The following is a 16932-nucleotide window of genomic DNA, read 5'->3' on the forward strand; positions in this document are numbered from 1 at the left end:
TATATTTAAGAAGGAAATATTTCTACATGTGCACATAGTTTTCCAGGTGTACCATTGAAATGGTTGTTGACGATAAAAAAAAATAGCTGAAGTTGATTTGTCATGTTTTCTTTAGGATACAGCAGGGAGAGCAACTTCTTCTTCTTATTATGATTAGTTTTCATTAATTTGAGTTGTTAGGTTTTCAAGAGAAAAGTTGCCTCTGAGCACCGTGGACAGCTCTGGTGATTTCCATTTTCAAGGTTTAGTCATTTACAGCTTGGCTCTAAGTGAATTAATTTTAGGGTGAGTCATATGACTTGAGAGACAAAAATATGCATGATTGCAGGGATTGTTTAATTTATACTGAAAAGAAAAAAAGAAATTATTCATCGTGACTGTTTTATTGCTGTAGTGCGGTGCACCAAGAGGCAGGGCTGATTGGTGGTTTATTTTCAAACATTTTTTAAACAACAGCTCCATATTTGACCCAGGTCTTCGCAGGTAAAGAGTGCTAGTGTGTCGCTGATACAAAAGGATTGGAAAACCATTTCATTTTCAGCAGAATTCCAGCTTTTGTGACAGCCATCTGGCTTACAAGAAGAAAAAAAATAAAATCAAACCAAACATGCTGTCCTCTCTGTGGAAAAGTGATGAGAGGTGAAAACGTAGTGGAGCTGCAGCATATCAATGTTTTTGTAATTGAGTTTACTAGCCATTGTTTTGTCAATAATCTGATAACTCTCCAAAAAAGGACAAAATTAATTAAAGCGAAGGAAGTTTCTGAAAATGAACTGGTTTAGTGAGCAGAAAAAGAAACATGCTCGCTATTAATACACTCTTGCCCCACAAACTAAATTCCATCTGAGCATTGATAAGAATCTCTAACCTGACAGCCATGGATCATCTTCAGTTATGGGAAAATAGGAGATAGTCTAAACCGTTTTCAGTAAAAACTCAATTTTCCAGCGCTTTCAATGAGTTGTGCTCAACTGGAAAAAAAAAATAATTTCCAGGACATGTGGCCGGTTACTGTGACCCTTATCTGAATTTTTTTTTTTTTTACTTTTTGTCTCCCGACCCTAATGAATCTTGGAAAAAAATAATCATTTTCACATTCTTTGTCATTGCACAATAAAAACACTACAGCTGTATATGTGTGTGTGTGTATATATATATATATATATATATATATATATATATATATATACATATATATATATGTATACATATATATATATACATATATATGTGTGTGTGTATATATATATATATATATATATATATATATACATATTCCAAAATGTATAACGTTTTATTTATAAACATACAATATGCTATAAATGCAATTGCATTTAAACATCAAATTAATCTATATTTCGGATAGTGTTCAGGTGAATATTATGAATATTACAATAAATACAGAACATACGTAAAGGTTTTGCATTCCCCAACTATCCTGTTAAGAAGGCTGTCTAATCATACATATACATATATATATATATATATATATATATATATATATATATATATATATATATATATATGGTAGAGCTCCGTCTCAAAGATCCTGCTATAAGAGACTCAGCTGAGATTTATTCATGAACTAAATAAGAATAGACAAAATATAACGCGAGTGGAACAGAAGCTTGGAAATACTGAGGATTAGAGGAAGTGAAACCCGAAGGAGAAGCTTGGCGGCGGCGTGTGCTTGCTTTTTCATACAGCAAATCATTTGGTTTTAGGCTTAAAACATGCATTTCTTTTTTCTTTTTTTATTTTACATCCACAATACATAACCAAGCTCTTCTCAATTTAAATGAAAAAAAAGCAAAACAAAAAAAAAAACAAAAGGAAGCTTTAAATGTGCAGGTGGCACCACGGATCTTCAGCGTCATCGTGCACGGGTGCAGCTGCTGCTGGTATGTGTGTAACATGAACGTGTGAGATTCGCATTTGTACATTTTATAAATGAGTCCGAGCGCTTAGCAAATGTCAAAATTATCTCAATTAATCACATATGGAATTCTATTATTGCCCCTAAAATTAAAAAAAAAAAAAAAAAAAAAAAAAAAAAAAAAAAAAAAAAAAAAACAACATTCAAATGAACTCCATGGCTTCCCCTGCTATAATTGTGCCCCCCCCTCCATGGACACCTGCTTTTATCACTGCAAATCACTAAGGGGAGAGAAAAGTCTGGATGTAAGAATAAAAACAGTACGTAACATAACGCATTATGTGTGTTCAAATTTGGCCGAATCCCTCCCTGTGACGGAAAAATGAAAACAAAGAAATAAAATTGTAATGAAAAAAAAGAAAACACCACCCCGAGGCGGTGTTTTCTTTTTTTTTTCCTGCATCGTCTTTCTTTCCTAAGGCACGTTAAAGTCCTGACTTTCAAAGCTGACAGGCCGGCGGAGAAACAACCCGGAGCGCAACACGGCTCACGAGTCTTGTTATTGCCCTAAAAATCAAACTACATTCATAATATGATTTTATATTAGAAGGTCATTTTATTTTCCAGCGCTGGACGAGACGACGGCGGTCACCACGCCGCCCGGGAAAGACGTCCCACCCGCTCTCTTTTGTGTTTGCGGACGGTGACCTCGGTGACATTTCTTTTTAATTTTTAATTTTTTTTATTCTGTCGGTTTTAGTCTCCCATTTAGACCGCGGTGTCATCAAATAATTTCCAGATCCAGCCCGTAAGAAGAAATTCCACACACTGAATCCACCCCCACCACCCTTTATTATCCGAATTAAGAATGCTAATGAGGGGAAGTGAGCCCCAGCAAGTGTGTGATACTGCACTTCCATTGCACGGATTTGCATGGTAATAACATTGATTTTGAATTTTTTCTTAAACATTTTTTCTAAACCTCCTCATTTCCCCTCCCGTGCGAGAAGCATCAATACAATGGCGAGTCTTCACTAAGAGATGTAAAAACATGGTCGTCCACCGTCACATATCAGATGACAGACAAACAAAGAGTATGTATTTTTAAAAGGTTTGGACCCTCCGCCCCCTTCCCCCGTCCCCCCAAGTCCGGCCTACGTGATGAGTCAATGGTTTTTGAGCTGCAGCGGCCACGCAGAGGGTCCCGACGTGCTCCGAGGGACATCATTTGCAGAAAACCCGATTAAAGAGGGAAGGGATTTCTTCCGGGAACCTTGTGCTTCTCTGCGGAGCGTCACAACGTGGTCGGCTGTCCGGCCGCTTGAGAGGAAAGAGAGAGACGGAGAGGGTAGGGGATGGGAAAGGAGGGGAGAAGGGGAAACCCACAGTTTTAAGTGCGCTATAGGATTTTAAAAGCCTTCTTGCTTTCATAACCAGCGGTAGCGATTTATCGATATGTGTTAAGAAAACCAACACATCATCTGTATAATGCGCTTGCTTTTTCTTCCACCCCTGGTTGTGCTTGGTACAAATATTTCTAATAGCTTAACGTCCCCGTCCTCTTTTTCTGCTTTTCACATATTGTCCTCTTGACTCCGACTCCAATATTTAGCTAATCGTAAACCAGGTTTAATGCTATTATTGTCTAATAATGCGATCAAAAGGCCTTGCATGCATGGAATATGAATGACAACTGCAGCATAGCGCAATTATGAGAACATAAAATAGGTATTTAATGACATTGAAGATTTTAAAGAAAATAAAGCCCAATTGGGTTTGTGCACTGAATTAAACATGTTTTTTTTTAGCTTGTAAAGTGTCTCAGGATCTTTCCACTGTTTCTAGTGCTCTTGGTATTAAAGCGGCACAATGGCAGTACGTACCACTGCACCTGTGTGTGTGAAATAAACCCCGCTCGCTTTAAAACCCCAAATATGTGATGCAGCGTCTCGGTGAGGACGTTTAAAATCTGGAAGCGCTGTACTGCTGGACACCACCGGGGGGTATCGGATATGTGTCGCTGGCTAACTGTTGGGATTTCAGAATCACAATTTGCCGAGTTTTCTTGTTTTTAATTTTCTCTTGTCTGGTTGAGATTCCAAAGAGAGACATCATTTGTGTTCATTCCCGTTACTTTTGACTCGGTCACGTTATTATGTGAAAATTAGCTTCACATCTATGCATCCATGATTATCCTCAAGTCAAAATATTCTTCTTGCTGCCCTGACTGTCTGCGTCCATAACGTTATCCAGAGCCAGTTGATGAACTGAGTTGAAAATAGGTTTATGGCGAGAAGCAGTGGCGACAACACCAGACGCAATCAGCCTGTTGAGTTTCAAAATAAATGCTGACGTGACCTCGTCGATAGCACAAATATGAATTTGTGCAGTTTTGGTGTGTTTGTTAGACAATAAGCGAGCAGCTCTTAAAATGCTCGTTTTCCGAATGGAGTTTGGCATTGCTCGGCTACGGCGAGTACGTAGAAGGAACTCGTGATTGTCGTGCGCAAGTCTTGCAACTTTTCTTTTAGCATTAGCTGACAACAACTTTTCTTAAATAAATAGGAATGTGAGACGTATTTATGTATTTACTCATTCATTAACCCCAACACGAGGTCACTTTAATTCATATAAAATTAGGTCTAACGTCCTACATTTTGAGTAAGTAATGGATTAATGCACCTTTCTCAGGCGAAGGTGACCAAAAGCAAGAAAAGGCAACTGATCACTGGTTGTGGAGGTTGGACGGCTTCTTGTTGTGTCTGTTTTAATTGCATTATTGTTGTTTGTCCTACTTGTTCCGCCGTTGCCTGCGAATTTAATACACTCAAAGACGACTCTCTTGTCATTCATGTAGAATATCATCTGAGGGGTTGAACCTCTGGCCTGGCGCCACAGGAAGATGCAAGACAAGGTGATTTATTTTGAAAATAGATGATCCTTGCCATTGTTTTTTTTTTTCCCCATTAAGATTTTGCAGACGTGCCAATTATGAAAAACAAGATGAAACCCTTTAGACAAAGGGATACATTTGCTCCGCTAATCGACACGCGCAGGCTTTATTTTCAGCCGTCAGCCTGTCAGGAACGAGCCACAACACATTTGCGGTTCTCTTCCTGATCTGACAACGCAGCTGACTTTTTGTTTATTGTTTTAATTACATTTCTTCTTATTCTATTCAACATGGAAGGTGCCTCGCGATTGTCTTTTAATGCGAAACCGTGACAGGGACTCACAGCGGGAGCGGATGTAGCACTGGTGGCAGTTGAGGAGACCGTTTCTGATCCGGACGTCCGTGCCGGTGGTCGTGTCGCCCAACTGTCCTTTACACACTCCACACTGCACGACAAAGAGGCACAAACTGGCGAGGGGTGTTCTCACATCTGTTATTTGCTATTGCTCCCGCTAGCGGGTGCTAACTAGCAACCCCCTTTTTCATGAGCCTGCATACATGTTACACATATCCTGCCAGAATCTTACCCACCTTAAAGCAGTGAATATGGAAATAGAGGCTGAGGGTCTCAATGATCATGGCCGCGCCCTTCCCTAACGGCTGCCCACAGCTGGAGCACAGCTTCTTCCCGCTCACGGATCTGCAGGTGGGGGGAGGTTGGGGTGAGGACGAAATAAAACACAATGCAGCAAAACCTTACATGTGCCGCTGTGTCAGCGATGGCGGACACCGGGATAGAATGCCCACGAAGAGGTCTTTTGTCGTGTGTTAAATGGTAATTATACTGGAACAGGTCTGAGAAACATATCTGCATTGATGAAATATTGTCAATTCTGAATTTCCGAGGTTTAGTAAATGGAGGAGAAAAATTGCTATGCTCTATTTTTAATGTCCCTTTTTTTTAGATATGTACTAAGATATTCATAATGCCATGTAAATTGGCTTGGTTGATTTATGAATACAGGCCTTTACAATCATATTGAAAAAACTAAAAAAAATAACATTGTAATTTTTTATTGAATTCATAATTAAGATATTTGAAAAAAAAAAAAAAAAAATCTAAACACACACGATTCCTGCATGTTTTCAAGGCGAGGTCCACGCGCTCTCATGGAAAAACGGACCATAATAAGAAAGCCTTTATTTTGCTGTCAACCCTAGGAGGCTCATCCACGGCGCAGGCTGGGGTGGGGAGGGACGAAGGCAGCGAGGCAGGAAATGACGACAGCCTGAATGAGATGATGGTGGGCTGTTTATGATGCAAAATACCTGTTGGGGGCTGGAGGCGGTATGTCTGGATGAGGAGGGCATGCTGCTGGGGGCATGGATGAGTTAATGTCAGCGGGGCTGCTCCTGGAAATGGACAGCGAAATGCATCATGAGGCAGGCTGGACATCTGCCCGGACAAATAAGGAAACCCGAACTGCCTGGAATAATATGTAGTATTTTATATACAGACAAACACACCTATACATAGATATATATTTATAGGAATCCATCATATAATCACTGAAAGGTTGTCAAAGCGGATGGAATCAGTTGGACAAGACGTATAAACACTGCCCTCTGCTGGCTAAATAAGTAAACTGCAAGATAGATGACAAGCTATTCTTGCCATTAAAAAAATAATTCTTCCAGCTCTTCTGACATAAGAGGGAACTTGATAAAATAATAAAAATAATGTAAATAATAACTTTTATTCGTGAGAGATGTTTTAATTTGTCACACAGTTGCTGGTTTTTTTTGGGCAGGGGTGGGCAATTATTTTGGCTGGCGGGCCACATTTCTTACTTGATTTTTATACGCAGGCCAATTGGTTGAACAAAATGAAAATTGCAATTTAAATATATTAAAATTTTTTGTCATTTTATTTCAATTTTAAAATCATTTATAATAATATAAATGTAGCGGCCGACATTATTTTGGAAAAAAAAAATTAAAGGAAAGAAAATTAAAAAGGAAAAAATATGTTTCTAAATTCAATACTGGTTGAAAATACTTGTTCAAGATTCAAATAAAATAGTTTGGCGGCCCGGATGAAAAGGCAAAACGGGCCAGATGTGGCCCGCGGGCTGTAAAATGCCCAAGTCTGGATTACGGGGACAGATATATTCAAACACTGTTAGTTTTTGCAATTACTCAGTGACGAATACAAAAGATTTAGGGGGATCAAAGAAAAAAGTTCATATAAGTGTGTCTGGCCAAAACGGGTCTGGACTTGCGTCAATATGTTGCCAGTGAGGATGTATTTCCAACAAACACACATTGACAGATTAATTACAGGCAATATTGAAAAGCAGCATCATGATGAATGAAGACATGACGGAAAATGTTCATATGTTTTTCTTTGCGTATCCGACTCTCTGCCCTGAAAGCGCGGACACGCGGAGGCGGCTGCGGTCACAATTTGCCACATCAGTGTCGGGCTGGGTTGGCATGACGACCTGAGATCGTGGTTGGTTTTGCGGGACAAACTGTCAAAACACAACACGATCCACGCAAACACACCTGCGCTCTCCGGCAGAACGCCCGGGCTTGGTGCAATCCGCTGGCGGCTCCGCCGGTTTCTTGACAGGGGTGGAGGTTTTGGCTGCGGCGGAGGGAAGCTTCTGGCCGTTCTGCAGAGAGAGTCCCAGCGTCTCCACCTGACTGCTGATCTGACTCACCGAGCTGATAATCCAACAGATCAAAAAAGGAGAACATCAAGCTGATTATAAAATTGAAGGGAATTCTTATATTTTTCAAGTTTCTACTATAATCATTTCTACCTACACGGCTGAAGGCTGTGTTTTAAGAGGCATATTTTGCTGCACTTCTATACAGGCAAGTAATCTAAATTAATGTCTAAATGAAAGTGGTTTACTTTTTGCGATGACCTCCATTGGGATCACGTACTGAGGAGGCGGCGCTGTTTCATTAGCGGTTATTGCTTGAATATGGGATTGGTTCTGCCGCTTTTCCACGGCAGGATGAAAATGCATCTAAAAATGCCATTTTGACCTCTCAGTTATTATCCGAAGGGCCGTCCAGGCACCGACGGGCCCAGGTGCATTTCGGGATTCAGGCCCTTCTGAAGTATATAGGATCTGCGGGATTTAGGGCCTTAAATGTGTTTGATGAATCTCTGCGGGAAGTTCGAGTGTTCTGTTTTGGAGGACTGACACTGGCCAGGGTTTGTTTTGCATGGATTTTAAGGGCGTGTAATGGAGTTAGACTTGAAATACATCTGACTTTATTCAATACTGGAAACATATCTGCGCTACTTTTGATGTGATGTGCAGCGCGTGTGGCTCACAGCGTACTCTGTTATCTGTTATTACTGAAACCAATCCAATTCTGGACTCTGATTAATTTACCGCGAGGTGCTTAGTTGACACTAGGATGCCTGGAGTTTACGACTCAAACGACCCTTGGTTTACCGAATGAATCTTAATTAAGTTAGGAGGATAAAGTTTCAGCGATAACAAACCGAGTTTACCCAAATCTCTCGAAAACCGTGGCAACAAATTTCCTGATAAAGACTCCCTCCCAGCAGGAACTGCACCGACCTTCTGCCCGTCTTCATGCTTTCGTCCGCCTCGCTGATGTCACTGGTCCTGTCGTTGTCTCTCTGTCTCCACTCCACGTTCTCCGCGCTGGCCTTCTGCGCCGGCCAATCAGGGTCGAGGGGAAAGTACAAGAACCGTGTTCGTGAAACGCCGCACCGACGCGGAAATCAATCGATCGCAACGAAAGGAAGGAGGGATTCACCGACTGCCTCTCCAGCAGCTCCTGCTTGCGCTCCCAGTCGGCCAGCGATCGGACGATGGTGTCCTGGGCCTCGGAGGCGGAGGAGGGATCCCCGCGGCTCGGGGACGGCAGGGTGGAGGAGCGGGGGGTCAGTGGCGTCACGGTTTCCTCCAGTATTTTGCGCTCCTGCGTGCATGTGGACAACAAGTCCTTCTATCCACAACCAAAACCGGTGTTTACGATTGCAACGTACCTCCCGCAAACACTATACAGCACTATAATGCGATCAGACTTTTTAATTCCTCTCCATTCAGCCGCCGGCAACCATAAAAACCTATCTTTAACCTAAAAAAAATAAAAACTGTGCAATATTTCATTTCACTGTGCAATATTTCATTTCATAACAGCTACACTACAATTTTTCCTTTTATCATACTATTGTGCACTCCTTACCTCACTTGTTACTAAGACACTTATAGTTTTAACACTTGTTTACTGAGACACTTTATAGTTTCACTGAGACACTTTATAGTTTATTTTTATTTCTAATTCTGCCTTTTTCTTTTTATTATTTATTACTGTTATATTTTCTGTAACTCTGGCACAACAATTTCCTTGGGGATTAATAAAGTTGTTCTTATCTTATCTTATCTTAATAAAACCGATGTGATATTTGAACGTGAATTGTGCTTGACCGGCTCGGGACGAGCACCCACCTCCTCGTGGTACTTCCTCTCCTCCTCCGCCACCTCCCTCTGAGCCTTCTCCCACTCCTCCTTCAGCTTCTCTTGCTCCCGCTGGTACTTCTCCTGTTACCGTGGCAACAGACACAGCACATGCAGCAACAAAGCCTCAACCCAGCGAGGAGACTAGCCTAGCAGGTGGATCTTGCTGACGTCCACACACAACTTTATCTATTTATCCACTCCTCTAAGGAAAGGCTTTGGACTCGTAGTTAATCGTCGCCGGTTTAAACGATGTGATGAGATTTGATTGAGAAGAGAAAATATAAAAGCGAACCGAAGAGCTCGGAAGCGTGCGGAGCAGACGAACGGGCAGAAGTGGCTGAACCGGAGCCTCCCACGCAAGTCTTGCCATCAAGCATTGCCAAATATACTGCTCGAAAAAATAAAGGGAACACTTGAACAACACAATGTAACTCCAAGTCAATCACACTTCTGTGAAATCATAGTGTCCACTCAGGAAGCAACACAGATTCATTTGGACTTGTTTTAAGGACATTACATCAAAGTTGGATCAGCCTGGAGTGTGTTTTTACACTTTAATTTTGAGTGTGATTCCTAATCCAGACCTCCATGGGTTAATACATTTGATTTCCATTGATCATTTTTGTGTGATTTTGTTGTCAGCACATTCAACTGTGTAAAGAGCAAAATATTTCATAAAAATATTTCATTCATTTAGATCTAGGATGTGTTTTTTAAGTGTTCCCTTTATTTTTTTGAGCAGTGTATTTATGCCCCTGTGTGTGTGTGTGTGTGTGTGTGTGTGTGTGTGCCCCTGATGCCCCATCCAAGAGATCGGTTATTTCGCAAAGGCAATATAGCTCTTCTAGACTTGAGTGTGAGGCCCAGTGGGAGGCAGGGAATACAGGTCACATACACAGAGAGGCAAAGGGGTGGGGGGCACGAAATGATGCAACACACATTCATCCATCCAGGTAGAACTGCAACAACTGCACACCACAGACATCTGTTCCCCCCGATGTATAAGAACCGCATATCGCCAGTGTGGCGGGCGGTACTTGCTCTGTAAGTACCCGGGGGCCGCCGGGGACTTACGGCGGTTCTTATCGGCTGAGGAGAGAGAGGGCGATTTGGGCAGCAGCAACAGCAGCGAACTTGTCCTCGTCGGTGTGTTTGTGCATGAGATGGAGACGCAGAAGGGGTTGGCGCGGGGGAAAAAAAAAAAAAAGAAAACCAAAAAAAAAAAAAAAAGCAAGAGGGTTCTTCCGCTGCGCGGCAGCGCCCTCCGGTGGTCGCCGTATATCGAAGCGGCCGGGGAGAGCATGTTGGGGGGGTTGATACTTAATAAAAAAAACATACATGGATGCAAGCTTTGCGGGGAGCGACAGGATGCGGACGGTCAGACTGATTTTGAGCGCGGCTGCTTAGCAATTTGAGGGAAGAGTCCGACAAGTCCGTCTAGAACAGGGGTCGGCAACCTGGAGCCACATGCTAGTCGCATGTGTTCATCCTTACACTGCGGTTCCGAGTGGCTTGGGAAAATATATTATAAGTATTCAATCGAAGTGTTTTTTATTTGTGTTAGTTCCTTTTTTTTTGTATTTTTTGTTCTAAATTGAAAGATTATTGTGATCTCAAAATAAGATTTATTTATTATTTCTCAACGCCGACAAGCAATTTGTCGAGACTTTCAACCCGAGGTAGGCGAAATATGGAGAAATTTAGGAAAAGAAAAATATCTGAAGAAAACAGAACATTTAACAATGCCTGGGAGGATTCATTTGCATTTACCTCTGAGGAGAGTGGCCGACCAGTATGCCTAATTTGTGGAACAAAAGTGGCAAACAATCAAAAGTCAAACGTTGCAAGAGCTTTTGCTGAAAAATATCCAGAGGGAGAATGGAGAAATAAAGCTGTTTCGGAACTGATGCGGAAGGCTGATGTAAGGAAAAATCAATTCAAGAAGTGGGTAAAATGTGCAAAGGTAAGGTGAATCTGCGTCTGTAAAGGTAAGAAAAAGCAACATATACGTTGGTACCTTTATTTTAGATGTCAAAAAGTAATTGCGGCTACCAGTGTTTTCTTTTCCGCGGAAACCGGGTCCAAATGGCTCTTTGGGTGATAAAAATTTCCGACTCCTGGTCTAGAAAAACCCATTATGTTATTACGTAATAGTGGCAATATTATTACTATTATGTTACACTGCTTGTGCACTTTTTGTGATTTTTGTAACTAAATGTATATGTGGAACTCTTAACGTGGCATGAGTGAAAAAAAACCCCTCATCTCTTACTGAGGCTTGAAAACAGCAGAGTATTCTCACTGGGTATGAGGCTCAGGAGAGGTCAACACTGTCGTCATAATCCAGTAATACTTTGAATGTTAGTGTTTCCTCGGCTGCAGAGTGTTTCCCTTAAAGCAGGGGTCTCAGACACACGGCCCTCGGAACAATATTTTGTGCCCCCCTGCCTGAAATCAAATCTTTGTGTTAGTTCATTTTTTTCTCTGGGGGTTTTATACAGTTGGTTTTAAAAAAAAAAAAAAAAACAGGCAAGGAAAAGATGAAAAAGTAACTTTGCAAAGTATTTCTTGCATCAAAAATGTGAAAACAAAATGATTTTTTGATGAAAAAACATACAGTGACATTGTTAAAAAAAATCTTTTCTTATCTTGTTTCTATAAAAAAAAACACAAAAAATGATAGGGGAAAAAAAGGGCAAAATTAAAAAGATTTATTTGATAACCAGAATAGCCACCATTAGCCTTGTAAACATGACACCTCCTCTTATACATGCTACCAATCCATTTTCCAATAAATTCTAGTGGCAAATTTTCACATAGTGACAATATTTTCTCTTTTAACTCAACCATATTTTTAGGGTGTAATTTCATCAATTCTTTTTTAATATTCATTTTTAATATGAATTCATCATGTATTTTTAAGAGGAACAGTTCATTACATATAATTTTTTTTTTTATAATTGACCTGTTTACCTCCTTTACACTAAAACAAAGGAAAAATTTGGACTTAGTGTTACATATAGGTAATGATTTTACCGGTCCGGCCTCCTTGACATCAAATTAGGCCGAATGTGGCTACCAGACCAAAATGAGTTTGTCATCCCTGCCTTAAAGAAACATCGGCAACATGAGTTAATCTAATGCTTTCGAGGAACCTGACGTGTATTTACAATGAAGGATCAGTACTAGGTGTCAATATCATCACACAACAGTGAAACTTTAATTTTTCTCCCCATGTCGCTCAAATGTCAGCAGGTTCAGTATGCCTTGTGGAGAAATGCTGCTCTCCAGTGACCTTGAGTGCAAAGTACTCATCCAAATCGCATACATACAGATCTTGAGAGAAAAGCTTGTTTTTTTTTGCAACAGAAATTTGTGTTCGGGCCTTGAAAACTGATTTCACGGCATTCCCATGCGCCATGCTGTTCTTACTTATTTCATTTTTTGAAGGTATGCTGTGTACCTGCAGCATGCGCTCCTGCTCTTGCTGCCACCTTTCCTGACGCTTTCGCTCCTCATCCGGGTCCCAAGACCAGCGGTCAGCCCGCCTGGCCTGAGGCAACACCGGGCCTGACACCTAACAGACCCGACACACACACACACACACACACACATCAACATGCAGTACAGAGAAATAACCATGCGCCTACTAAATACGCACCAGCGCTAAAAAAACACAAACACACACACACATACAAACACCCATAGACACCGGTATGTGCATCCACCACAAGAGAAAGAAGGGAAGGAGGGGGGAGACAGAAATAGTTGGTGTACCACAACAGCACTACTCCAATGCTAGCCAAAGGACTCCTACTAAGGAGAGAGAAGACAGAGAAAGAGAGAGGTGAGCTCAAATGAAAAGGAGAGCGGTCAACGGCGCCCTCGTTCGACATGCTGCGGTGCCAGCCGAGTGTCAGCGACACGCCTGCCGCTCCCGGCGTCAAAGCACAACAACAGAAAACTGCATGGCAAAAAACACCTGGTCGCGGGAGAAGTATGGGGAAACCAGTTAAAATAGGATTTTCAAGATATGAGCGTTCGGTATATTTTTTTTTAAACTATGCAGATCAATATTCTTTTTTTTTTTTTTTAATTCCTTAATTGAAAGGATTCGACAGTTTTTGATGATGACGTTTGGTATGTGATTAAAGTTTGAGACATCAGTGCCGGGACGTTACCTATCGTAACTTGGATGCCAATGAAGATGTGGTGTCACAACCCAAATATGCTGAATTTACTCCTTAAAATCTAACATGAGCTGAGATGTAAAGTGCTGAGAAAGTGTTCTGTATCTCAACTTCTTAAACTTTTTTCTCGAAGCTGTTGGAGCGAGGACTAAATTGCGTTAGATTGTTGACCGGATAAGACGCTGTTCAAAAAGCAAGGGAGTCTTTCGAGAGTCTGACCGAAAAAACGGGATAAATATATTTAATATATTATATAAAGGATAAATACAAAATAATAAATAAGAAGAAAAAAGTCAAAGGATGCTTTTCACTCACGTTGCCACGGTGATCCTTCTCCGCCTCCTCTGTGGAGTTTCAAGTGAGAAAAAAATGTATTTACAATGGGGATTTTAAAGAACAGACGGTTACAGTTGTCATCCAGAACTTGAAGCGCGTTAAATAAAATGTTAAAATGGCGCCGGGGTTTTGAGACGGTTTGGAGGAGATGCTGGAAAAGGGAGGGAAAACAAAAAAAAAAAAAAAAAAAAAAACTACCAGAGAGGCAACAGATAAGTGATGTATGAAGCCACGGAAATGTTTTTTTGTGTTTTCACCAAGGAAAAACTAAAACATGTGTTGCAGCTTTGGGTAAATAAGCTGGCAGTGCAGTGCAAGCGATGAGGAGGGTTTCTAAAAAGAGGAAGATGATCGGTGATAATTCCTATAAACACTCCATGGGAGTCTGCATTCATTCATTATCAGTTAGCAGTCAATTGCAGGGCCACATTTAGAGATATGCAACTATTCACCCTGTCATTCACACCTCATACAGAGCAGAGCAGGTACCGAGCAGCAAAGAAAGAATAAAGCTAAAAATTAAATGCATTTTATTTTTTTCATTAGTCGTCCAGGTATTTTATTTTGAGAAATTGCTATTTCTGCGTGTGTCTCACGCCGGAACTTGACTCGGTCACAGTCAAACAAATGACACTGGAAAGCTAATTTGAAAAAGGAGAAAGAGCCGATGAGACTCCAGAGACGTGTCTGGGGGACTTTCTTGCCGAGAGTTGGAAATAATAACCACCGTGCCAACTCTTTTACAACCAGATGATGCTTTTACAAGCCAAAATGAAGCTAAATGCATTCGGACACATAACACGATGACCGGGACAGGGGTCGTACGAATGGGAAACGGGTTCGGAACATGGCCGTCGCCTCGTTCCTGGAGCGGAGGCGGGGGAAACCCCGACAATTCGAAGGGTTTACCTGGCGGGGCGAAGAAGTCCCAGCGCAAATTGGGGTTGCTGGTCGCCAACGGAGACCCGGCATTGTTTGCGGGGTCTGGGGCCAGAGGACGACGCGTGGGAGAGAAGGGAGTCATAAGTCACAACCAATTGGAACGGACATGGTAATAATATTGGGGTCCTTCAGGGAAGATGGGGGGGCGGAGGGGATGGGGGTGTTATTGTTCTGTGATAATGTAACGACACTAAACAATCCTCAAAACATAGTATGACAGACTGGAATCATTTAAACACGCTAAACAAACAAAAAAAAGTATTACTAGTTCCATATTTGCTTAAAAAAGTACTCACTTGGGAGGCTCTCTGATATCTATCAACCACAACCCGCCACCCATCCAACCCTATAATCATTTATTTATCAGTTTAGGTAGTGTCTTTTCAGTGTCTTTTCAATCTACTGAGCTGAAAGGGAAGATGGGAGATGTCAGCACGGAGGGTGTGCTGATAATATTTAAAAACAAATAAGGGAATGTATGGAAAAGAAGCAGCCGGTTTTGTGATTGGACGCGGTGGGTGGGGGCTCACCTGCCCTGTCGCTATGCGGGTGAAATTCAAACGACCCCGGAGACGCCAAGCTTGGTAGACTCGCTTTTTTTTGCAGCCTCTCCTGAAAAGCGAGGACGCTCGTCTGTTGGAAGTTTTACACGATATTAACGGGACGGGTAACCGATGGTTGGACTTTGCTTTTTGATTTTGAATGAGCCTCACCTGTGAGCTGACTGTTGTCTGGTTGAAGCTGGAGATCTTTTGATGCGATTGAGTCTTTTCTTGTTTTGGTTTGGTTTCTTGATACGAGCAGAAAAAACAAACAAGAATATTTTAGTACTGAGGTTAGAATGTTACTCTGCCGTCTGCAGACCCTTATATACATGCACTGCTGTAATCGGCCACACGGGAACGCTACTGTTTTCACTAAAAAAATCATTCTCAACCTTCATTCTGAAAATAATGATAATAAATACCTAAAAAGGATGTTTAAATTTTCGGTGAAAATCGATTGATCAAATATGTCTCTTCACATTGGGTATTTAACTGATAATTATAATACATTACATTACATTTGGCAGACGCTTTTATCCAAAGCGACTTACATTAGAGGACATAACCACTGCACAAAATGCTGCAAAAATTTTTGATGTGATACTTTGATATAAACAAGATTGGTTAGGCTGGGCACCTCAGGTGAGTACACACAGGGTGCGCTAGGGACCTGCTGTTTTCCCCTTCCTTTTTTTCCCCTTTTTTTTCGAAATACAATGAAAGTGTTACAAACAGCCACCAGGAGTCACCAAAGCAGCACGTTTCTCAGACCTGCGGCCGGCGTGAATTTGGTTGTAGTTTTGGACTTGTCCTCTGATCGGCTTCCACTGGCGCCCACCAGACTTTCCTCTGGCTTTCGCAGGTCCTGTCAGGACGCAAGGTGTGTCGGTTACGACAAACAGAACCGGGGTGAACTCGCGAGGGTCGACAGACAAGAGGAGGGGGACGGTTGTCGTTTTGGTATATCGACCGAATCAGACGGCAAATTGGCAGCTTGAGGTAGAACCTGTGCCTGCGATGACGGACAAATGTCGCCTATATCAATAGCACATCGGTGATCCATTTATTTCAAATTAGGTTTCGTCCGTGGCGTCGTCGGGCGTTTAGCCTCAAACATCCCGTCTGTCTTCTATCAGAATACCGTCATTCCCGGACGATAAGCCGCGACTTTTTTTTTTCACTTAAACAACGATGCGGCTAATATATGGACTTTTTTGGGGAGGGGGGCTAGAGAGACCGATGAAACGACCGGGAAATTCTGAGTCCTCCGACACCGAAGAAGACGACGTTGACGGTTTTAGTGCGCAGGAGAAAGCCCAAGATAGCGATCGGCTAACCGTTGCAGCTCATATTGAGGTGTGCTCAATTGTCCGGAAATTACGGTATACGAAAATACACGTTTAATAACAGCAATGATAAAGTACTCTCTATTGTTGTCACAAAAAGAAAAAAAAAATGTAGGGACAAATGATCAAAAATATATCGTACAGTAGACTTACGGAGAGGTATGTTGACATTTGTGTGATTGACAAGAGGAATACTTGGTTGTGATTTTTTTCTTCCTCACTGAAGAATTATTCACCTATTTTAATAATTTTACTATACTTCTTCAATTATATTCAACCCTCATATT

The 16932-nt window shown here is 41.6% G+C and overlaps 1 protein-coding gene across 10 annotated transcripts in view; it reads right to left on the reverse strand.

Moving 5' to 3' along the window:
- Positions 1-317: 317 nt before the first annotated feature.
- LOC147227945 (LIM and calponin homology domains-containing protein 1-like) overlaps positions 318-16932 on the reverse strand; it is a 92833-nt gene continuing 76218 nt past the window's right edge. For 6 of the 10 annotated variants that reach the window (XM_086158140.1, XM_086158135.1, XM_086158134.1 and 3 more), the window contains 13 exons: positions 16071-16164; positions 15468-15544; positions 15285-15387; positions 14722-14796; positions 13792-13820; positions 9275-9367; positions 8580-8771; positions 8378-8472; positions 7338-7499; positions 6099-6182; positions 5361-5469; positions 5113-5215; positions 318-3196 (listed from right to left, as the gene is read on the reverse strand). In XM_086158140.1, coding sequence (XP_086014266.1) covers positions 3171-3196; positions 5113-5215; positions 5361-5469; positions 6099-6182; positions 7338-7499; positions 8378-8472; positions 8580-8771; positions 9275-9367; positions 13792-13820; positions 14722-14796; positions 15285-15387; positions 15468-15544; positions 16071-16164 — 1242 coding nt within the window. In that variant the 3' untranslated portion in view covers positions 318-3170. Of the gene's footprint in view, positions 3197-5112; positions 5216-5360; positions 5470-6098; positions 6183-7337; positions 7500-8377; positions 8473-8579; positions 8772-9274; positions 9368-12749; positions 12864-13791; positions 13821-14721; positions 14797-15284; positions 15388-15467; positions 15545-16070; positions 16165-16932 lie in introns of all 10 variants that reach the window. The other 4 variants (XM_086158144.1, XM_086158136.1, XM_086158139.1 and 1 more) reach the window with 4 other exon arrangements.

The sequence above is a fragment of the Fistularia commersonii genome, chromosome 13, assembly GCF_037954325.1.
Source record: "Fistularia commersonii isolate RoL2024-O1a breed Wild chromosome 13, RoL_Fcom_v1.0, whole genome shotgun sequence".
NCBI classification, from domain to species: domain Eukaryota; kingdom Metazoa; phylum Chordata; class Actinopteri; order Syngnathiformes; family Fistulariidae; genus Fistularia; species Fistularia commersonii.